We start from the raw sequence: 17,007 nt of genomic DNA on the forward strand, positions 1-17,007 counted from the left end.
CTGAGCCAATGCACCCAACAAAGATGCCTTAGGAGAAAGGGTTTGAAGCGGTGGTAAGAGAAAGTATGAAGGAACGTGTTGGGCAGACTCAGAAATTAAATATTCTCAAACATCCCCAGTTTTTTATAAGACACAATTATAGATCAGACATCCTTCAATTTAACTTTATTCATCCTTTTTTGCATTTGCAGCCTATATAATTTCTCAGGATACAGCATTCTGGAAGAGTACAACTAGGCACTGAACGCCTTTTTTTATGGTTCTAGATATGAACATTGATTTCAAACTTTAAGTAGTCCCCTAGCTCTAACATTCGAGAATTTGGTGAACAATTCATTATGCCCCATCTCTACTCTCATCCACAGTCAAGCCTCTCAAAGAATTGTCTAGCCATGGTGGTTCTGCTCCCTCACCTACCAGTCACCCTTCAGCCTACCTCATCTGGTTTCCATCACTTCACTACACTGAAACTTCTCTTGGTAAAGACCATAAGGACCTTCATGTTGCTAAACCCAATGGACATCCCTTAGTCATCATTTTTCTCCACTTTGCAGCATCATTCAACAAAGTTCACTGTTCTCTCCCTCTTTTTTTTTTTTTTAAAGATTTTATTTATTTATTCATGAGAGACAGAGAGAGAGAGAGAGAGAGGCAGAGGGAGAAGCAGGCTCCCAAGGAGTAGGGAGCCTGATGTGGGACTCGATCCCAGGACCCTGGGATCATGACCTGAGCTGAAGGCAGACGCTTAACCATCTGAGCCACCCAGGCGCCCCTGTTCTCTCCCTCTTAAAATAACTTTCTGTGGCTTTGATGGACATTTCTCCTGGGTGCCTCCCCAACTCCCTGTCCCTTGTCAATCTTGTTTAGGGACTCTGTCCCCTCTACCTAACCTACAAATGTTGGGCCATCTTGGGACTCAGTCCTGGAATTTCATGCAATCTCATAACTATAAATTTCAACTTCATGCTGATGACACATTCATCTCCAGCCCACATCTTTCTTCTACACCAGTATACCCAACTACCTATTCAGCATCTCCACTTGAATGTTTCACAAACACATTTAAACTCAATACATCTGAAACTGAAGCCTTGGATCTTTCTCTCACTGTTCCTCCTCCAATGTTTTCCATTCCCCAACCATCTACCCAGTTGCTCCTGCTAGAAGCCCAGAAGTCCTTTCCTCCCATATCCAATCAACCTCCAAGTCCTACCATTTTGGCCTCCAAAATATAGTTTTAATATGCCCAATTTCCCTAGTCCCACTGCCATCCTCTCCAAACTACCCCCACTCTAGTCGAAGTCATTATCATCACTTGCCTGCAACAATAGCATTCTAAGTGATCTTCCTGAACCTACTCACATTCCCCTTCAACTCCGTCTTCAGACTTCAGCCAGAGTGATCTTTCAAATATGAAAATTCTACTTAAAACCCTTCAGTGGCTTCCAACCAACTTTAGGATAATGTTCACAAGGCACCTGTCTACCTCTCCAGATATTCGCACCTTATGCTATCACTCCCTTTGTTCTCTAAGCACCGGCCTTATTCTTTTTCTCTGTACATTACACGTGCTGAGGTTTTCCAGGTGTAGGGCCTTTGCACATGCTGCAAATGCTACCTGAAATATTTGTTCTTTTACTCTTCCACACTCTGCTGCCCAAATCACACTAACATACACATGCACAGGCATAATCGAAAACTTCAGGGTCCACATCCAACAGTCAAACCAGACCAAAAGGAACAGAATGACTAGCAACTCTTGGCATTAAAGTACATACCACCACAACAAAAAATAATAACAGCAAACCCTTATATAATTTTACCAGGACTGTTTGAAGTAATTTATATATATTATATATATTAACTTATTCACTGCTCACAACAATCCTAGGAAGTGGATACTATTATTATCTCTATTTTAAAGTAAGTTAAAAAAAGGTACAGAGAGGATCAATAACCCCAGCACGGTCAGAGAAATTCAGTAGCAAAGCAAGGATTCAAACTTAGTCCTTCTTCTGTGTGAGTGCTTGACTGCCCGTAGCATGACAACTTGGTCATGTTCTATTTAACCTTCCCTTCCGCATAAGGGATGTGGAACTGTTTTAAATAATTACACAGTCATTTGGATAAGTACTTGTCCTCCACTAAGCTGAAAACATAAATGAGGGTAGGGACCATTTCTCTCTTGTTCACTGACATACCCCCAGCACCCTGAATAAAGCCTCACACATACCTGCTGCTCAATAATCTGTTGAACATAGGACTACTGCCTTGCGTAATTATTTTGAGAATGTACTGGATCCAATTATGAGATTACGTAATATGTCCTGTTAGCTGTCGGCTAGCCAGTCCCGTCAGTCCTGCGGCGTCCCCTCCTCCGGCCTGGGTGGCATTCGGGGGACTAAGCCCAGTGTGGCTGCTGGCCTCGGTCTTCCCTCTCCCCCCGGGGGTTGAGCCCCTCCCGGCCTTTCCTGCCCTCTGGCCTCACCTTCCACGTGGGGGAAGAGGCTGTCCCAGCGTCCTGACCAGGCCCCGGCGGCTCTCCGGGGCCCGAGGGCATGAAGCGGCCGTACCGCTGCAGAGGCCACTGAGCCGCGCCTCCTCCCGGGAGCGCGAGGCCGGCAGGCTCTTTTCCCGCCTCCGCCATGTCGGGCCTCAGGATGTGCACAGCACGCGGGCACGTGCCAATCCGCGCAGCTAACCAATCAGGAAGCGAGCTGGCCCAAGGCCCACCTTCCCCGCCAGTGGAAGCCAATGGGCGGACCCCGACGACTCCTGCAGGGGGCTGCTGGGGTAGTGGGCGTCACTCTGGACCCCGAGCGCCTTCTGCTGTGGCGCCTGTAGATGGCCTCGCCTCTGCAGCCCTGGGGCCCTCCCCTCCCCTCAGGCAGCCCAAGTCACGGTCCAGCCGCTCTGACTGGGACATTTCCGAAAACCGGCTGATTCCCTGTAACTTCTACGCGCTGGGACCAGGCCTGCTTTCCGAGGCTGCGTGGACAAGTGTGTTTCCCTTCCAGCAGCCTTTCAGATGGCAATGTCCCTGCCCACCCCAAACCCATCACAACACAGCATCAATTCCACCCGCCATTCAGGAAGTAAGGCTATTTTCTCCTCATCCTGTGACCCTCTGGACTCCAGACGGTCAAGTTGTTGCCAAAAGAGAGGAGCAATTGGGTGGGATGCTGCCGGCCATAAAAGGTGTGCCCCAGTCAAGCAGCAGGTGCAACTAAATGACAGGTCTGGGTGATTTATAGTCGACAAAGCTCTTCTACATCTGTTACTTCATTTGTCCTCCCAACAACCTTGTGAATTAAAGAAGCAAAACAGAGATTACTGCCCCCATTGAATAGATGGGAGGCAAAATAAGGTCCAGAGGGTAAAAGCGATTTGTCCAAGGTTACACAGCCAGGGTAAAACTGTGGTCTCCACAATCTCTCCAAGTGTCTGCCACACTCAACGAAGAATTTATGTATTCATTGAGTCTGTGTCAAACCAGAAGCAGAGTATACAGAGGATGGAGACTATGTTAACCAAACACATAAAATAGAGTTATAATGCAAGTAATTTTTAAAACTAAATGTCAAAGGGTAGTATATGCATAGACAGTGGTTAGAGAGGTGGTAGTTCATTCACTCTACAAAGCACTCATTAAATATCCACTGTGTGTAACTATACTAGTCACTATAGGGGTTACAGAAATGGGTAAGTCATGTATCTAACCTTCTAGGACCTCATGCATCTAGCCTTCTAGGATCTTATAAGGAAAACAATGAGAAGTACCCATGATACCTGATAGTTACTGCCACACAAAAGGTACAAACCATGTGCTCTAAGGATTCAGATGAAGAGTGGCACTTCACTTCTGTTCAGAGCACTGAACAGCAGCTAAGGAGAGTGAATTCTACTTGGTAGGTGATAAGGAACATGGAAAATGTGTGTAGGGGAGTGACGCTGTTATAATGGTGGTCTAGGGAGGCTAATCTTTCAGGGGCATATAGAATAAATTGCATTCAAGGCAGAGGATATATGTTACTTATCTTTCTATTTCAGATTTCAGAAACTGCTTCTGAAGGCCCTTAAATGACACAGCACTATTGCATTTAATATAGTAGTAAATAGAAACTTGGTGTGAGTCCCAGTTCCGCCACTTGCCAGCCTTGTGACCTTGGGGAAATCACTTAACCTCTCTGTAAAATAGGGTTAGCAAATACCCATCTTAAAGGGCCAGAAGAAGGATAAAATAAGATCATATGTGGGAAAACCCTTGGTAAATTACAAAGCGGTACACATGTTGGTGCTTTCTATTCACACGGTTAAAGTGACTTTCTATGGGCTCCCTGTAGGCAGGAGGATGGGAATGGGAGCCTGACATTCAGTCTCAGAGGTGCTCACCTTCCAGGTCCAGGGCTGTGGATGCTGTCAGACACCCTTCACAGGAGCAGATGGTGTTCACAGTTGGGACCCTGTCAGTGCCCAAGGACACCCAGGGCCCTGCTGGGTTCCCACCTGCAAGCTCCCTTCCTAGACAATGCACCTGTGCTTGAGCTTCTGGGGCCACCAGCGTCTGCCAAGAACAGTTCATGTCTGCAAAGGGAGATATGAGAAAGCCATAGCACAATGCACAGAGACTCTTAAAAACTTATGATATTAACAAATGTGATGTGAGCATTCAAAAAGTCCCAGATGCTGTACTTGGTGCTGGGGATACAGTAGAGATCAAACCAGGTACAGCTTCTACCCTCCTGAAGCTTACAGTCTAGCAGGAGGGTGGAGAGAGTGGGGAAGAGGGTGCAGAACACTGAGCAAATTACTCCATATTTTTAATGGTCATTGTATTTTCTTTTTTAAAGATAAATCTATAATATGTATCAAGGTACAATTTTATACAATAAAAGCACAGATATTACAAGCAAGTTTTGACACCTCTATACACTCATATAATCAACATCCAAAACAAGATATAAAACATTTCCGAAAGCCCCAAGTTTTCTTTTCTTTTTTTTTTTTTTTTAAAGATTTTTATTTATTTATTTGAGACAGAGAGAATGAGAGAGACAGAGAGCACATGAGAGGGGAGAGGGTCAGAGGGAGAAGCAGACTCCCCACTGAGCAGGGAGCCCGATGCGGGACTCGATCCCGGGACTCCAGGATCATGACCTGAGCCAAAGGCAATCGCTTAACCAATTGAGCCACCCAGGAGCCCCTGCCCCAAGTTTTCTTATGAGTGTCTTGTTCCTGTCAATCTCCAACTCCCAAGGGCAGGCGTTGGTCTGATTTTTATCACTATAGCTTGGCTTTTCCTGTTCCTGGACTTAATATATATGAAACCGTACAGAATGTACCCTTTTATATGTGCTTCCTTCGGTCAGTATAATTTTGTCTTTTATCTTCATCCCATGGTGTGAGGTGTATCAGTAGTTCATCCCTTTTTAGTGCTGAATAGCATTCTATTGTTTGATTGTATTGTAACTTGTTCTTCACCTGTTGATGGTCATTTGGGTTGTTTTCTGTGTTTTGTTAAAAGCTGTTATGAACATTTTTGTACCAGTCTTTTTTGTTGATACGTGTTGTCATTTATCTTCAACCTATACCTAGGAGTGAAATTGCTGTATTCCAGAGAGACATATGTTTTACCCTATAAAAAACTGCAAAATAGCGTGTGGCAGTAAGCCTTGTACCATTTTGCACTCCTACCAGCAACATCTGAGAGGTCCAGTTGTCCTTGCTGACATTTGCTTTGTCAGGTCCTTTTAGTTTAGCAACTGTAGTGGATTTATCGTGATGTCTCATTGTGGTTTTAATTTGCATTTCTCTGATGATGAATAATATTGAGCCCCATTTCCAATGGCTTACTGGCCATTTGTATATCTTATTTTATGGAGAGTCTGTTCAAATCTTTTGCCGTTATACATTTGTAAGAGTTCTTTACCTATTCTGGATATGTCTTTTGTCAGATATATGCGTTAAAAACATTCTGTGACTTGCCTTTTCATTTTCTTAAAAATGTTTTGCAAAGCAGAATTATTTAATTCTGAATGGAGTCCAATTTATTAATCTTTCAATGCTTTTTTTTTTTTTAGTGCTTTTTGTGTCCTAAGAAATCTTGGCCTACCCTAAGGTTGTACACATATTTTCCTATGTCTTCATCTAGAAATGTTATGGTTCCAATTTTTACATCTGGGCACATGACCCTTCTTTCATTAAATTGTTTATAGGAAATGAAGTAGGACTTAAGGTTCATTTTCTCCTCATATAATTAATGTTACATAGGAACAGCCCTCTACCAATGACTGCTAAAAATTGGCAAATAAATTCCACACTCCTCAGGTGGGATAACTCTGAGATTTGTGTAATACCCTATTTCCCAGAGTTCACCCATGGGATTAGACTCCAGTTACCCATGATGTAACTTGCTTTGTAATGCTTCTCTTTTTGGCTAACTTTCCTTCTCTGTCTCCCTCCCCAACCACTGTTTCCTGGAATCACCTCTCAGATAAATTACTTGCACAAATCTTTGTCCCAGGGTCTGCTTCTGAGGGAACACAAACTAAGACAGTGACAAACAAGGCAGTTTCCCTGCCTTCTTGTATTTGGCTCCAATATAGTTGCATACAAAAGGATAGTACAAAAGGCAGTAAGACAAAGGAGAAGAAGTCACTCTCACATCTGAAGCAGGCCCTCCAATGCCATGCTGATCAGCAGGAGCAGAACAATAGGATTTGTGATCAGGATTAATGAACGACAGGTGACTATGAGCTAGCACATCTCCCTCCCTCTTTGGAGGCTATTACCTGTTTTTTACCAAAAAAACAAAAACAAAACAAAACAAAACAAAAAAACCAGCACTAACAACAATAACAACAAAAACCTAGTCCCTAAAGTGAAAAAAGTTTATTTCATTGAACATTTTTGATCCCAAATTCTTTTACTGTGCAACTCTATTTTGCAGGTGGCACGAATGACAGAGAGATATTGGCTGCATGAGTAGTCAGCATCGCTGTTGGAGGCAGGCTACAGGGCTGCCTTTGAAATCCTAGCACATCCCTTTCAAAGCAGACCAGGGACCCCATACATTCAGTCAGCAGAGGAAATGATGCCTTCAGTCTCCTTGGGTCTGTCTCCTAGATGAGAGAGAATTACGCACCTTTACTCGGCCTGCCATGTCCTTCCGCAACAGCTCTGGGGACTACACAGAGTGACTGGGAACTGCAGGGCATGGCTGTGGGGTTTCCCAGAAAAGCCTTTGGCATCAGTCAGGCCAGATCAGTCTTCATGATGTTAGCCGTGGGGATGTTGTGTGAGAGGGACATGTTTCCACGCAACTCTACACTCCCTGCTAGAAAACGATTATTTTCAAGTGCCTACTCTGTATCTTTCACATGCAAAAACTAACTGCTCCATTTCAGATAATTCATGGGTTTTCAGTGTGACTGGGCACAGACAATCCCAACCTGTCCACAGGCTGCTGATCATTAGCACAACATGAGGAGAGATTAACAGTGACTTGTTCCATTTATTAAAAACACAGAATGATAAGGTAAATCAGCTGGTAAATTTGGGGGCACATTTTACAAAGCTGGGTTACAGTCAGAAATAGGAACTTGGAGCAAATCCTAAAGAAAGACTATTAACTCATACCTCGGAGAGAGGGATTATATTCTACTTATGTTAGAGTCCAGAATTCCTGGCACGTGATAGGTTCTCAATATTTGTTAATGAAACGATTGCAAATTTAATATGAGAGAGTGAATGTGATAATTTGAAAGTCATTTTGAGGGTATAAAGGGCTAACCTCAGGGAAATGGTTAACGACTTCTTTCCCCACCCTTAGCTCCAGATGAGTTGGAACAAGAAGAAACATCTTTGGCCAAAGAAGACATTTTTACATCTCAAAATCTTAATCTCATAGCTGGTATATTTGGGAAATGTGTAACCCTGAAGCTTACAGATATGTTGTCAAATATAGGAGCACAGACAGGAAGAGCCCCTCGAAGTGTCTCCCAATTTGATGCATTGTTTAGTCCATTGTTTGTTGCCTAACCCGGGGGAAGCCATTAAACCCACTCTATAGAGTGAGGCTGTGATATTTGCAATTTACACCCCAGAGGACAGAAGGGAGCATTGTAAAAAGGCCTTGTGCTGGAGGGTGACTCAGCAGAAGCATCTCTGAGCTTAGTTGTGGGGAATATTTTGAATAATTGAGCCTGCAGCCATTGTGACTGGCCCTCCAGCAGTTGCTAGGTGAGGACTGGCAGAGGTTGGGAGGGCAAAGTTGTAGGGGGCCCAGGGACCTGTCAGGGCTGCTTGCTCTGTTTCCTCACACAAAAGGCTTCGGCTCAGTGCACCACAGTATGCTCCCAGATGAAAATCCTTTCCCCAGGGGGTAATTCTAACAATAAATTGTGAGACTTAAAGGAAGAGTGACTTTTTTTTTTTCTGGGTGGTCATGTGAGTTTAACTAATTTGCTCATTCATTTATTCAGCAAGTATTTGTTGGGCTTACTCTGTTCTGAACACTAAGCCATAACAGAGAAACAAATGTGAATAGGACACACTCCCCTCTTGAAAGTGCTTTATGGTCTGGTAGTGGGACAGGCACAAAGACAAATAATTTGCAATATAATATGAAAGATGCTCACTAGAAGTATTGACCCAGTATTGTGTTGGTGCAAACAAAGAGTGATACATTCAAACAGGAGCAGTTAGGAAGGTTTGCAGTAAGGTGTCTTGTGGTAAAATTCACATAACATAAAATTTACGATTTTAACCATTTTAAAGTACACAGTTCAGTGGCATTTAGTACATTTACAATGTTATGCAACCATCACCACTATCTAGTTCTGGACCATCTTCATTAACCCAAAAGGAAAGCCCATACCCATTAGTCATTCTCCATTTCCCCCTCCCCCAGCTCCTAGAAACCATCAATCTGCTTTCTGTCTCAATGGATTTGCCTATTGAGGATATTTCATAGAAATGGAATAATACAATGTATGGTCTCTCCTCTGGCTTCCTTTACTTAGCATAATGTTTTCAAGGTTCATCCATGTAATAGCATGTAGCAGTACTTCATTCTTTTTCATGGTTGGCTAATATTACATTATATAGATATACCACATTTTGTTTACCATTCACCGGTTGATGAATATTTGGGATGTTTCCACCCAAATGGGGACTCTTGAACAGTGCTTTCTTTATTTCAGAATAAAAATGCTTTGCTAATAAAACAAAGCAATACAGACTTCCAGACAGCATAGTAAAGTTCAATCCACAACGACACAGCAATGACAGGTCAAATATAAGAAGAAATCACCAAAAAGGGGTAGCTGGGATGAAAGATAAGGCAAGCATCTCTGGGACCAGAAATCCACAAAGGTGAGCAAGGATGAAGTCAGGGGCATGCCGGGCTCCAGGTCTGGACCCAGACCATGGCAGTAGGAGACTGACTCCAACAGAGAAGCAGGAACAAAACAGCTCCACACAAGGCACAGAATAGAGTCAGGCTCCCTACATGCCTCCAGGAACTGGAGTGGGGTGCCCCTCCTTTGAAGGGGGTTCAGAAAGCTGCCACTCTGCTGCTTGGTGTAACTGTTTCCAGGAAAACTGGGACCTTCAGAGGCAGATGGATGGACACAGCCTCACAAGCAGGACCTGAGCCAAGTCTCCTGCAGGCTCTGAGACTGGATATCCCCAATGTTGGTGCAGAGGAGGTATGCTGAAACACCCCTATAAGACTGGGCTGAGGCCTGCAGAGGTCAGGGGAAAGCACCAGTATACCCACTACACTACTAGAAAGTAAGAGAAAGATGAAGAAGCAAAAGCTTCCTACTTAAAATGAACTTGAAAATCAAAAATCCAAAAATCATGAGAAAATATAATTCTAGGAAAGCCAACGAAAGCAACAATAAGAATACAAATTCACTTCTGACAAAATTAATTGTACAGAACAGACTAATAAAAATGCTTTAAAATGAGTGATACTATTACAACCTGCAACAACATGGATAGAAAATGTAGTATTTACCCAAAAAAGTTAGAACAAGAGTACAAAACACATGCTTACATTGATATGAAAAAATAGGTAAACTCATCTATGATGTTAGAAGTCAGGACAGTGGTTCCTCTTGGAAGAAGGCCCAAGGGGGATGCTAGAAATGTGATGTTTCTTGACTTGGGTACTTGCTACACGAATGCTTTCACTTTGTGAAAAGTCATTATGTTACACATACACTTAATCTTCCTTATTTGCAGATTTGTATTTGTGAATTTGCCTACCCACAAAAGGTTATTTGTAACCCCCAAGTCAATACATGTGCCCTTTGTGGTCATTCACAGACATGGGCTGTAAAGGGGGAAATTTTGAATCATCAGATGCTTATGGTCCCATCTGAGGTCAAAAGAGGCAACACTCTGTCTTCTCCTTTCAGTTCTCGTATTGTAAACAAGTATCCTTTTTGTAGTCTACCTAGTGCCACTTTTTTTTGCATCTTTTGTGCTTTTTGTTAGTGAGTTAGCTGTCTGAAAGGGACCTCAAGTGTAATTCTGAAGGGCTGGCTAGCCTTCCTAAGCTCAGGAAGCTGTGATGCGCCTTATGGAGAAAGGTGTGTTAGATAAGCTTCCTTTAGACATGAGTTATAGTGCTGTTGGCCATGAATTTTGTGTTAATGGATCAACAATATATATTAAGTAAGGTATCATTAAACAGAAACACACACTAAACAAAGTTATGTGTTGATTGGTTTATGAAATATCTCCATAGGCTCTCAGGAGCCTATCCTGTATTTTCCCTAGGAGCAATAGTTTGGTATTCACTAATTTTATGTTCCATTTAAGCAATAAATGCATTTAAAAAAATATTTATTTATTTGAGAGAGAGAGAGAGAGTGGGGGGAGGGGCAGAGGGAGAGGGAGAAGCTAACTCCCGGCTGAGCAGGGAACCTGACCTGGGGCTTGATCCCAGCACCTGGAAATCATGACCGAAGCCGAAGGCAGATGCTTAACCAACTGAGTCACCCAGGCGCCCTGCAATAAATGCATTTTTAATATAATAACAACTAAGAGAGTTTATACTTCCAGACACTCACCAAAATAATTATTAGAGGTTGCATTTAATGATAGCACAGAAACTTGTTTAAAATGTAGAGAAATTTAAGTATTGACTGAAAAAAATACTTTTTGTGTAAAAATGTAAAATGGAAATTCTAAAGAAGTATAATAGAATGAAGGATGAGAGGCATTCAAAGAGTAGTTAAATTATGATGATGTCTAAAGATAGGGTTGAAATATTTAATAACAGTTTTGTTAGGAAAGTGAGAAATTGTGTATATGTTCAAAAAATTAGAGAAACTACTAAAAAATAGAAGTACAATCTATAGCTTTCAAAGGAGTAGACTAAAACATGAAAATAGGGATACAGAAAAATCTATCAACAGAAAGAAAGTATAAAGAAAAAATGGTAAACAGAAATCCTCATAAGTTGGTACTGAAAATTCAGATATGCACACATTCACGAAAATGTAAATAGATTACACACACTTATTAAAAACATGCATTATCTGGGGTGCCTGGGTGGCTCAGATGGTTGAACATCCAACTCTTGATTTCAGCTCATGAGATCAAGCCCACATCAGGCTCCACACTCAGCAGGGAGTCTGCTTGAGATTCTCTTTCTCCTTCTCCCTCTGCCCCTCCCCCACTCTCCTTCTCTCTAAAATAAATAAATATTTAAAAAAACATGCATTATCAGATTGGATTTTTTAAAAATCTAGCTATATGCTAGAATTGATTATATAAAGTTAGAATTATAAAATTATCAATTAGAAGAACAGTTAAATTTGTATGAATGTAAAACATTCAAATTATCAGATGAAAACACCACACATGCAGGTATACACACGTATCCCAGAAAAGTAACCACAGATTATAAAGTGAAATATCAATATAGTAAAATAACAAAAAAAGCATTAAAAACAAAGGAATAACTTAAAAGACCAAATGTATTGTCATATTAATCAATGTAGATTATTAACTACCTGGAAAATAAAAGATCATGATCTCAAAGCCAAGTGGAGGAGAGATTTCAACAAGTTTCTGAAGAGAGAAAATTACATAAAGAAGGGTAATTGATAGAGTAGGACAAGGGAATTTGCAGCCTGGAGCATACCAGGAAGACAATATAGACTAGAAGAAAGCCAACATGCCCACAGAGATGGCAGGTTTCTCCAGAGGGCAGGAGTAAAATGTAGAGCAGACAAAAGGTGGATTAATTGAATATTTATGAATGGAACACCTCCTCACAACTTGTAAAGCATCTAGCCACAGGGCATCTCTCTGTAGCAGAGGGTTCTTTCCTGGAGAATTGAATAATTTCTATTTATCTGGCATTTGGGGGCCACTCATAGTAAAAGTAAATTTCCTATCTGATAACATAAGACAAAGTTCACCAATTCTAAAGCCTGACACTTTATACATCTCCAAACAACTTTTAATGCCTCACTCTTAAATAAAAACCAACAATATTATCAGACATTTGAGGAAAATTTCCACCATAAAAAAGAGACTATAGGGCGCCTGGGTGGCTCAGTTGGTTAAGCGACTGCCTTCGGCTCAGGTCATGATCCTGGAGTCCCAGGATCGAGTCCCGCATCAGGCTCCCTGCTCGGCAGGGAGTCTGCTTCTCCCTCTGACCCTCCTCCCTCTCATGCTCTCTGTCTCTCATTCTCTCTCTCTCAAATAAATAAATAAAATCTTTTTTAAAAAAAAAAGAGACTATAAGAAGGGATAAGTGACCCCAGAGGAAAAAAGAGAACGTGGGGAGAAGAAAAATAATAATTAAAATCTGCCGAGAGACGTGAAAAGCTAGTGCATCTATCAAACAAGAACAGGTTGCTATGAAAAAGAAGCAGTTAAAGAAAAGAGAGTGCCCTCAGAAAATAAAATACAAGGTGGATAAATATAAAAGAATGTAGAAGAGTTGGAAAATAAATTTGATGAACTCTCAGAAAGTGGGGCAAAAAGGCAAAGAGGCAGAGCATATGAAAGAAAAGATAAGGACAATCCAGGAGTTCCAGCAGGATCCTACTCAGCCATTCTGACATGTGTACAACCTAGAAATGTGAGAGAGTTAACACCTGATAGGGCAATCCTTGACCAATGGAAGTTGGAAGCCCATGAATAAATGTGCTCATCTTTTATCCCTGGGGCAAACAATTCCATGGTGCTTTCTATATAGTTCCAAAAGAAATCTCTAGTAGGATAGAGCCCCACTAGAATTGTCTACGGTGGTGACTGGATTGGTTTTTCCTTCTTCCCTCTTTCCCTCTTCCCCATCTGCCCATCTCTATTTCCCTGGGATCACTTCCCAAAATAAACAACTTGCATGCAAAACCTTGTCTTGCTTCTGCCTTTGGAAGGCTATGACATAAAATGTTCCTAAATTTTTTATGATTATAAAAGAATCCTGCTTTATTCTTTTATATGTTTCCATGTGACCATGTGTAAGTTTTTCTCTAGGGTGTAAACCTAAAAGTAGAATTGCTCAGTCACATAATGTGTCCATTTCCAACTTCATTAGAAATTGCCAAGTTACTTGCAAAAAAAATATTTTTTCCTTTATATTTTGTAATTTTTTATGTCTTAAGAGATACTTCTTTTCATGTAGGTTCTAATATTTATTTATTATCCTTTTTCATAGTTTTAAAATTTGGTTTCACATTTAGGTCTTTAATACATCTGCAATTTATTTTCATGCATGGTGTGAGGAATCAGTGTTTTTGAGCTAACAAGCATTGAGAAGAATCTTCTCTTTACTTTAAAAAATGCTTCTTGCCCAGATGTCTTGGCATTTTGCACAATGCACATTTGTCAGACCTAGAAATGGCAGAAAGGTAGCAAAGGAGGGGGGAAAACATGAAGAAAGCAGGGATAGCAGAGAATTTCGCATTTCCTTCAAATGTGAGTACCAAGACCTTCTTTGGGTAAAGCAATCATACAAAGCCACTTTGAAAACGTTTATAGTAGGCCTCAGTTAATCAGTTGAAATATACTCAGGGAAATTGTGAAAACTATGAGAAAAGAAGTAGCTTTAGTCTGAATGAAACATGATGAAAAAAGAGAGGTCTGCAGCAAGAAAATCACATTTCAAAGACTAAGCTAAGGGTTTGGGGATTTTCTGCTATTTTGGAATAGCTCTGTACCCTATATTCATTTGTTCATTTATTCATTCATTCAACAAACATGTATTTGGCACTTACTACATTCTAACAACTATCTTAGGTACATGGGAGCTATAAAGAGGAATTGGTTCTTCTTCCTGCCTTCAACAAGTTCCTTTCTAGACAAAAAAACACAAATATATGAGGAAATAAATCTCCATTCTATGTGAGCAACATAAAAACAGCTATAGGATACCACACAAACTTGGTACTGAGCAAGGAGGAATGAAGTATCAATGTTGGGGAAGAGGAGGAGGTCAAGGGGATGTTCCTAGAGAAGCTAACATGTGTGGGATTATTCAAAGGTGAATAGTATTCACCAGATAGGCAAGGGGTGAATAGGAAGAGCCTTTGAAGGACATTCCAGTTGGAGGGAGCAGAGAAATCAGACATGAGAAGCAATTGTGCCTCAGGGTAGCAGGGAAAGGTTTGAAAATGTCACAGAAACAACATCTGTTTCTCCTTTTCAATATGAATTTGTCTTAGTTCTGAAGAAAAGACACAATTTCAGCAAAGAAAACACACATGGACTGAAATTTACCTTCTTCTGCATGTATATCCAGATTCCTTTCATCCATCTAATAAAATTCTTGATTAAGCACTACTGTGTGCTAGGTGCTAGAGATACATAAGGAATTCTTGTGAAAAGACAAGCATGTATGTTGTGCGCCTAAAATTAATACAATGTTATATGTCAACTCTATTTCAATTTTTTTAAAAAAGAGAGGCAGACCAAAATATAAATGCTGATAAGATAGGCCCTCCAAAGACAGTATATAGATGCTGATACTCAGGTCCTACCTGGGTAAAGACAGCACCCGTTCTGCCTGGGAGAATCAGGGAAGAGAGACCAAGGAAATAGTCCTTGGTAAATAAAGAGATTGCCAATCAGGGAAGTAGGAAGGAGGCCATTCGGGTGGAGGTTGCAGGATGTTATGTTAGAGGCTTGATCATATTGCCCCTTCCAGAGGCACTGCCTCATCCACAGCACCTAGCTCAGAGAAGAGAAGCAAAGTCATCCTCTGAAGTACAGTGACCACTGATTGTACCAGAGATGACCTCATGATAAGAAAGTGATGTCCTATGAAGCAGGTGGGCACAAAGGGCTTTACCCAATTAGGAAGCACTGGAAGCTGAATTTAGCCAATCTGACTGGATCCCTCAAGAATTTGGAGAATACAGATTGGACCATCCAGTCAGTGTAGAAGGATGATGAAACAGGTGCGCAGGGAAAACAGGAGACCTGGTTAGAGCACCTGGTGCCTAGAGTCCCCTTAAGTCCTGGATAGCTTTTTCGATGCCAGATCCAGTCCACATGTGTTCTTATAATAAAGTTTCTTCCTTTCTTAAGTAGCCTCATGACTCCAGGTCTTACAGCCAAGCCCTACACACCTGCCCACACATGTATACAGTGTGTAAAGTATTGAGGGGGGGTAGCATAACATTTCAGGGAACTTGTAGAGGTTTAGAGCAACTTAGGGTGAGATATAAGGAAGGTCATAAGCTAACATTTACTGCATGCTTACTATGTGCCAGGAACTGTTTTACGTCCTTCACAAATATAGACTAATCTAATCCTTAAAAGAACCCCATGATGTGCTATTAGCCCCATTTTATCAATAAGGAAACCCAGGCACAGAGAGGTAAAACAATGTGCCCAAGTTTGTACAGCTAGGAAGTGGCAAAGGATTTGAATGCAGGAAGCTTGGCTCCAGAGTCCTCCAACTTAGCCGCCGAGCCACAATGATTCTATAGAGTTAAGAGCTGTTGCTGGACAGGTAAGCAGGGGACAGATCAGGAAAGACCTTGTATGCCTCACTTAGGAGTCTACATAATTCAACAGAGCGGTCCTGCATTTATCTGCTTTACATACTGCCCTTTTGTGTGGAGATTTCATTTAGATACAGGGTCTGCTTCTAAAACTGCTCTAGGCAATGGCAATGACAGGAATTTTGAGCTAGAGAGTGATGTGGTCTGATTTGCCATTTAGAAAGATCATGCTGGCAGCAGTGTGGAGAATGAGTTGGTGGTAGCTGCTGCTAGAGGCAGGGTCGTTGCAATGGTCTAGATGAGAGATGAAGAGGTTTGATGTAGACCAGTGTAGCGGGAATGGGTGTGAGATATATTTAGGAGTGGGACTCGCCAGAACAGAAGAAATAGACTGAATGGGGGGGGGAGGCAGGTGACTGGGACCTGGGCACTCCTGCACATGCTCAAGGGCACACCTCGTACACATGCATCATCATTTGCGTGTGCACACCATACATAAAGAAACGTTATTAACTTCAGGTAGAGACACACATACTCAGATTCACAAATGTATTTCCACACTAGGTGAGAGCCTCACAGTCACATCTGCAAAGCTCCCTTTCTCCTCATACCCTCTGTCAGAATCCTGTTCTGAAACAGGATGTTGTCTATTACAGATAGATCTATTCTAGATTATCTATCTATCTAAATCCTCCTCAGCCTGGGGTATCCCACCCTCCACAAGGGGAGGTTTGAAAATGTGCAGAGGCGATTTTAGTTGTTACAATGACCCAAGCATGCTATTGACTTTTAATGCCTAGGGACCAGAGTTGCTAAACATTGTGCAATAAAAAGCTATCTCGCCCAAAATACAACAGCACCACCACCTCTGAGAAATACTGGAAGAACTCTGTAGTCAAAGGGCCCTAGGTTTGAAACTCAGCTTCTCCCCTTACCAGATGGACAAGTTAGCATTTTTGAGCCTCAGGTTCTTCCCCTGTAAGATGGGAATCTCTTACCTGCCTCCCAGGATTGTTATGAGGAT

General features: G+C 41.7%; 1 protein-coding gene across 1 annotated transcript in view; it reads right to left on the reverse strand.

Moving 5' to 3' along the window:
- The window catches only part of REC114 (REC114 meiotic recombination protein), a 108,098-nt gene extending 105,442 nt beyond the window's left edge, over nt 1–2,656 (reverse strand). Inside the window, exon 1 of the mRNA XM_045899734.2 lies at nt 2,489–2,656. Within this exon, the coding sequence (XP_045755690.1) occupies nt 2,489–2,647 (159 nt within the window). The 5' untranslated portion in view covers nt 2,648–2,656. The remainder of the gene's footprint in view (nt 1–2,488) is intronic.
- Between the last annotated feature and the right edge of the window lie 14,351 nt (nt 2,657–17,007).

The sequence above is a fragment of the Mirounga angustirostris genome, unplaced genomic scaffold (assembly GCF_029215605.1).
Source record: "Mirounga angustirostris isolate CCGP_5_RB_7025 unplaced genomic scaffold, mMirAng1.0.hap1 SCAF_9, whole genome shotgun sequence".
In the NCBI taxonomy this organism is placed as follows: domain Eukaryota; kingdom Metazoa; phylum Chordata; class Mammalia; order Carnivora; family Phocidae; genus Mirounga; species Mirounga angustirostris.